This window comes from Solanum lycopersicum, chromosome 7 (genome assembly GCF_036512215.1).
Source record: "Solanum lycopersicum chromosome 7, SLM_r2.1".
NCBI classification, from domain to species: Eukaryota; Viridiplantae; Streptophyta; class Magnoliopsida; order Solanales; family Solanaceae; genus Solanum; species Solanum lycopersicum.
In genome coordinates this window covers 59,277,679-59,284,880 of record NC_090806.1, presented here as the reverse complement: position 1 = coordinate 59,284,880, position 7,202 = coordinate 59,277,679, and the positions used below count along the sequence as shown (strand labels likewise).

Here is a 7,202-nt window from a genome sequence, read left to right as displayed (position 1 = left end):
GAAGAAACAAAATCAGAATTCTGGAGATGACAATGATTCTGTAAATTCAACAAAGGACATTCAGGATATTATAATCCTTAGTGTGAACAGCCCAGTTAAATCATGGATTTTGGATTCTGGTGCATCTTTCCATTCGTCTCCAAGCAAGGAGTTGTTCCAAAATTTCAAATCGAGAATTTTTTAAAAGGTGTATGTTGCTGACAATAAAGCATTAGAGATTGATGGAAAGGGGGATGTTTGCATAAAGACCACCTCGAGAAACCAGTGGACATTGAAGTATGTCAGATATATTCCTGGGCTCAAGAAAAATCTGATCTCTGTTGGTCAGTTGGATAGCACGGGATATGCAACAGAGTTTGGGAAAGGTTCGTGGAAGATTGTGAAAGGTGCTATGGTAGTAGCTCGTGGCACCAAATCTTGAACCTTGTACACCACTGCAGGGTGTATTAACATGGTCGTTGTTTCTGAAGGAGCTTCAGGTTCATGTCTGTGGCACAACAGACTTGGACACATGAATGTTAAAGGAATGAAGATGCTGGTTGCAAAAGGAGCATTATAGGGCCTGAAGTCTGTTGATATAGGTCTTTGCGAGAGTTGTGTTATGGGAAAACAGAAAAGAGTAAGCTTCACAAAGACTCCTAGAAAGCCAAAGAAAGTGTGGTTGGAAATGGTCCATACAGATGTTTGGGGACCATCTCTAGTATCATCACTTGGAGGATCCAGATTCTATGTTACCTTCATTAATGATTTCAGCAGGAAGGTATGGGTTTACTTCTTGAAGCATAAGTCAGATGTGTTTGCAACTTTCAAAAAGTGGAAAGCTGAAGTTGAGAATCAGACCGGTTTGAAAGTCAAATGCCTAAGGTCTGATAATGGAGGAGAGTATGACAAATTAGAGTTCAAGGAATTTTGTGCGGCTGAGGGAATCAAATTGACGAGAATAGTTACTGGTAAGGCAAGGCAGAATGGAATTGCTGAGAGGATGAACAGAACATTGAATGAGCGTGCAAGGAGTATGAGGATACACTGTGGGCTACCCAAAATATTTTGGGCGGATGCTGTGAGCACAGCTGCATACTTGATCAACAGGGGACCATCAGTTCCTTTAGGGTTCAAGATTCCAGAGGAAGTGTGGACAGGAAAAGAACTCAAGTACTCACACTTGAGGACTTTTGGTTGCACCACTTATGTTCATGTCGATCTAGAAAAGAGAGACAAGCTTGATGCCAAGGCTGTGAAGTGTTACTTCATAGGCTATGGTTCTAATTTGTTTGGTTACAGGTTTTGGGATGACAAAAACTGAAAGATATTGAGACATTGTGACGTGACATTTGATGAGTCTGTCCTGTACAAGGACAGAGAGTAGAATGATCTAGAGATTACAAAGAAAGTGGGAGTTAAAGTTGAGTTGGAGAAGAGTAACCCCAGAGATGTCGAAGCAGATACTCAACTAACTCTTACTGAAGAATCTGAAGTGGAGCATGTTACATCTGAGCAGGTGTTAAGGAGATCATCCAGAACCATCAGGGCACCAGATAGGTATTTACCTTCATTACACTATCTATTGCTGACTGATGAGGGGGAACCAGAGTCTTTTGATGAGGCCCTACAGGTGGAGATTCGATCAAGTGGGAGCAAGCCATGGATGATGAGATGAGGTCACTTGAGAAGAACGACACATGAGTGTTGACTGAGTTACCTGCAGGAAAGAGAGCTTTGCTGAACAAGCGGGTGTTCAGAATCAAGATTGAACAAAATGGCAAAAGAAGGTTCAAGGCTCGTTTAGTGGTTAAAGGATATTCACAAAGGAAAGGTATTGATTATACCGAAATATTCTCTCCTGTTGTGAATTTAACCTCTATTTGAATTATGTTGACTATTGTCGCATCGGAGAATTTACATCTAGAGCAAATGGATGTAAAAACAGCATTTTTACATGAAGATCTGAACAAAGAGATCTATATGCAGCAACCGGAAGGATTTGTGATTCCAGGCAAGGAACACATGGTGTGAAAGCTCACGAGGAGCTTGTATGGACTAAAGCAAGCACCAAAGCAGTGGTACAAGAAGTTTGACTACTTTATGATCAAGAATGGATTCTGCAAAGTTGAAAAGGATCCGTGTTGTTACTTCAAGAAATACACTGAATGTGGATGAAATGTTGATTGCAGGATCTAGTATGATGGAGGTTAATAATCTGAAGAGATTTCTCGGGATAGATTTGCTGGTACTTTAAATCTATCTCAAGAGTTGTACATTGAGAAGGTGTTGAGCAGATTCAGGGTTAATGATGCTAAACCCAGGACTACTCCATTGGCAAATCACTTTAAATTGTCAAAGGAGCAGTCACCCAAGACAGCCGAGGAGCGTGAGCATATGGCACTTGTTCCATATGCTTCAGCAGTTGGGAGTTTGATGTGTGCTATGGTCTACACTAGACCTGATATAGCACATGCACTTGTTCCATATGCTTCAGCAGTTGGGAGTTTGATGTGTGTTATGGTCTACACTAGACCTGATATAGCACATGCACTGGGAGTTGTTAGCAGGTATATGGCTAACCTGAGGAAAGAGCATTGGAAGTTGTGAAGTGGCTTCTGATATATATGAGAGGTACATATTTCTTTCATCTACTGAAGCTGAGTATGTGTCAATAGCTGAAGCTGGGAAAGAGATGTTATGGCTGGAAGATTATCTGGAGGAATTGGGCAAGAAGCAGAGCGAGAATATTTTTTACTCAAATAGCCAGAGTGTCATACAGTTGGTGAAAAATTCAGTCTATTATTCGAAGACAAAGCACATCAGAAGGCGGTACCATTTTGCTCGCAGGGCAGTTGAGGATGGTGATATGTGTTTGGAGAAGATAGAGGGTGCAAAGAACCCGGCAGACATGTTGACGAAATGTGTTGATGTTGGGAAACTGGGGTTATGCAAAACCTCTGTTGGTCTTCTGTAGTTGTTGCTACAGATGTTGCGGTGCGATAAAGATGTTGATGATGAAGAGATTTTTTTTTGAGAATGTATTTTTTGGATGACTGAATCAGTCTCCAAGTGGGAGGATTGTTAGGTTGTGGAGCCTGATTAATATTTGATGTACTGTGATATATTAATGTTCACGCGGTTCAACTTTCGCGGTGAGGTTGCCGGGGGGTTATGGGGGCGGAAGCCCCCCATCCGACCTAAATTTTAGGAAGTTCCATTTATTCTCTGTAACCAAAAATACTCTGATTTATTATTATATATACCCCACCGCCGTGGAAGTTTACTCACGGGGTGTTACCACGAAATATTGATTTCTCTCTTTCTCTCTCTCTAGATCTCTCATCTCTTTCTCTCTAAAGTTCTTGTGTTCTTCATTCGTCAAGTGTGTGTGCGTGGATTTGATCCTAACATATTTTACCTTCTTTTGTTTACTTTGCTTCAATCTTTCTATGACAGAACATTCGTGCTGATAACGTGTTGTAAAACTAAAGCAAAATAAGACAAGAAATATAAAAGATAAAACAATAGAAATAGGAGACAAGATGAGAGCATTTCTTATTCTTCAAAATATTCATCAAAACTTTAAGTGTATACAATAGGAACCCTTCTGCCTCTATTTATAGTGTAACATATACAAAAAGTTAGTCATAAACATGACATTAAACATGAATATAAAATATTATTTATAAAATGTATACTTATCAAGTATTATTTTTAAATTTATAATAATTAACTATTTATGTTTAAAAGTTAATCTGATTATTTAACTATATTTGCGCAACCAAACAGTGTGCTTGCAATTACATTATCATGAGAAAGAAACATATTGACTATTTTGTATATAACTACTAGATTAATAATTGCACAAATCGATCTAGTGACTTGAGATTTTCTGTTAGTGTTTTGTGCACAATTTCTGATTGAAAATGCAATGGAAATAATAAAATATTCATGTAGATCGAAACCAGTAGAGAATAGGATTGGAAGTTTCTTATTCATGAAGTAAGTAGAATACAAACTAGAAAGACATTTTGAATTAAAGCTCTTATTTCAGTGGAAATTAAAAGAAGTAGTAGCAGCAGCAGCATAGATTTGATATATCCTTAATGCTTAATTAGCTTCTGTTTTGAAGGGCTCCAATGAAGCGTGGTACACTGATTTCTTGCTGAGGTAATGTGGCATAAAATCGATTCCCCAATGGAAGGGTTTGAACTGTGGAGGATTCTCAGGACCAACAAGTGCTTTTGCAGGTTCAACAATCTCATGTGGGCAAATAAAAGTACCAATGGAGGTTCGTGACTCAGTTGTGTTTGTCACCACACGATGTGCAACACTAGTTAGCTTTCCATTGCTATATACCTGTATGCATAGCAAACATTATAAGAGAAGAAAAAAAGGGGGTGTTAGAGAAGACCTACACACATACATACCGTAATTGGTAAACCAGAATTAACCACAAATGCATTGCGAATAGGCTGCACACCAATCCATTTGTCATCCTTCAATATTTGAAGACCATAGACTTCTTGTTGGATAATGGTTATGAGATTAGGATCACAATGTCCACCAACTCCCAAAGTTAAACTTGGATTTGGACATGCTGGATAGTGATTCACAAGCATTCTCTGCCCAAGTTCTTTGTCAAAGAACCCTGCCTCCAAACCTAGCCCTTCACTTAACATACCCAAGATAACTTTGCTCACCCTTCTCAATTCATCACCATAGGCACCAATAACCTCCCTGAAGTACAACCAAAATACATGTGTAAGAAAAGAGGGAAATTAATTGCTAAACCATACATAGTTTAGATAGGTAGGTACCTATATCTTGGAGGGTTATCGGGCCAAGTTTTTTTGTCTTCTCCATCAAGATTGCAGCTATGTTCCAACACATCTCTCCAGTAACGATGCTCCTCTGAATCATAATGCTTAGCACTGCTACTGTACAGTGTAGCTGCACCCCTATTGGTATTATTAGCTGCATCTTTTGCATAATTTTCTTTTTCTTCAGCTGGAAGACTGAAAAATTCTTTGTACACTTTCATTGCTTCATCCATTAGATCTACAGGTACTCCATGATTGATTATCTGTTTGTTCATATATCATCATTTCAATTTCACATTAACGGGAACAAAAAAAAAAAAGAAACAGAGTTGCGTACCTGAAAAAACCCATATTCTTCAAAAGCTTTCAACAGATCTTTAACAACAACACTTCGTTCTTCACCATTAGCTTTTCCCAAATCAATGACTGGAATACTGTCGCCAATTTCAACTGGATCTGATGGTCTTTCATGCTCTGGGATGCAATGACTTTTAGGAACTGCTTCTAATGTGCTTGACCAGTTCGAGAGAAGATCCGCCATTGACAATCAATCTAAACCAAAACCAAAAATCATAAATATCTCAACAAATAAACAAACAAACAAAGAAAAGGAGGATTTATTGATTTATTTACCTGGGAAACAAAGTTATCTTCTAAATGTTAATACTACTACTTCTGCAAATTGTTTGATATCTCATTTGAGATATGGAGGGCCATTTATAGGGAAGGAAATTGCATAACCAAAACTGATGCTCAGATAATTTTATTTTTTTTTAGAGCATGCCACTAAAAATTACACATTTTAAAAACAAATATTTTTTAAAAAATAGAAACAACTCACATGTGGGTAAGTTATTTGAGAAGTGTTTTGCTAAGCTGATTTTATAAAATTTAGAGTCAAATTACGGAAAAGTGATAACAATCAATATAGTGTTAGTGTTAATATTAATATTATTTTGTACAGAGAAACTATCTTAAATATCTAATATATAAATTTTAATTTTTGTTAAATTAAAATATACATATTAAAATTTTCAATCAATATCTTACATAGATAAATAAGAAATGTATTAAATATTGATATAATCTTACACATATATTGTTCTAACCTTTTTTATAATACTACAAAATAACTATGTAAATTCTATAGGGGTGTCAAATGGTGAATTAAATTGAAATTAAAGATATTAAAATGGGTTGGGTGTTAACGGTAAGAATACAAATTGATCCAAATTAAAAAATCGAACCAAACTGATTAAATAAATTGATTTTATCTGAGTTAGGCGTTGTTTAATTTTGGATTTTTTAAAACGAAAGTATTTGGATTGTTATGATCGTTTAAGAAAAACGGACGAAACTGACAAATTATATACATATATTTCATTATTACATGTATATACTATATTATTTTTACAAAGAATTTTAAAGATCGTTTTCGTCACGTATATTTATAATTTACTTATTAAAAGTAAAAATGTCCAAGGCGAGAATATTTATCTTATTGGTTTCATGTATATGAATGTGTATGATAATCCTTTATGAGATTGAAAATGTCAATGTCTCTTCCTTTTATGCCAAAATAATTACTCTTTCCCAATTTATATGACTTACTTTCATTTTTAGTCTGTCCTAAAAAAATGACATATTTCTATATTAAATAACAGTTTGACTATAAAATGTATATTTTACCCATAATGAAATTATTTGCATCAGCACAAATTTCTATAATTCATTTTAGGCCACAAGTTTTAAAATTTTTCCTTTTTTTCTTAAACTCTAAACCGAATCAAACTCCTCATATAAAATGGGATGGGGGACTAATTTTGAAGCTTTATTCATAGTAAATTCAATGATTGAAAGTTATGTAATGTCGGTCATCCTAACTATTTTCATTTTGAATTGATTGTTAACACTTTTTTGCATTTTGAATTTTTTCTATAGTTAATAGCTGAATTGAAATCAACAACAATCAAACCATAAATATATATTATATTTGATTTGGTTTGGTTTTGATAATCATAAAATCGATTAAATTAGTTTGATTTTAATTTTAACCAATAACCAATCATATCGACCCGCGAACACCTCTAAAAATAGGTAGAACATAAATCGGGTTGGGTCCTAATCGCCCAAGTTTACTTTGGATTTGAATGAGGCTCAAATGGGCTAAAGATGGATTGAGTCTTGACCCACCCAATTTGATCCACTTAATCTCAATAATTTTAACATATTGTTATTTAAGTTCTATAACCACAGTTTCAATTCAACTCGATTATTGTTTTTTCAAAAAAAAAAAAGTTGCTAATGAAGAGATAAATCCTAGAAGATATAAAATAGATAATAAGTTATACCTTTAATATTGGAACATACATTATATCAATGCAAATAAAGAGTAAA

At 35.3% G+C, this 7,202-nt stretch overlaps 1 protein-coding gene across 1 annotated transcript; it reads right to left on the bottom strand.

Annotated features, from left to right (window-relative positions):
- Window positions 1-3,950: 3,950 nt before the first annotated feature.
- Window positions 3,951-5,626, bottom strand: gad2 (2-oxoglutarate-dependent dioxygenase 2). The gene is made up of 5 exons (NM_001246846.3): window positions 5,439-5,626; window positions 5,143-5,357; window positions 4,803-5,068; window positions 4,413-4,722; window positions 3,951-4,341 (listed from the first exon to the last, which is right to left on the bottom strand). The coding sequence occupies exons 2-5, from the start codon at window positions 5,344-5,346 to the stop codon at window positions 4,093-4,095; spliced, it is 1,029 nt and encodes a 342-aa protein (NP_001233775.1). The 5' UTR covers window positions 5,347-5,357; window positions 5,439-5,626; the 3' UTR covers window positions 3,951-4,092.
- Window positions 5,627-7,202: the final 1,576 nt, after the last annotated feature.

Excerpts from the sequence above, each read along its gene's own strand:
- gad2 (NM_001246846.3), bottom strand. The coding sequence starts at position 5,346 with ATGGCGGATCTTCTCTCGAACTGGTCAAGCACATTAGAAGCAGTTCCT. Across the intron at positions 5,069-5,142 it reads AAGAATATGGGTTTTTTCAG|ATAATCAATCATGGAGTACC; the intron begins GTACGCAACTCT and ends ATGAACAAACAG. Across the intron at positions 4,342-4,412 it reads ATTCTGGTTTACCAATTACG|GTATATAGCAATGGAAAGCT; the intron begins GTATGTATGTGT and ends CTATGCATACAG.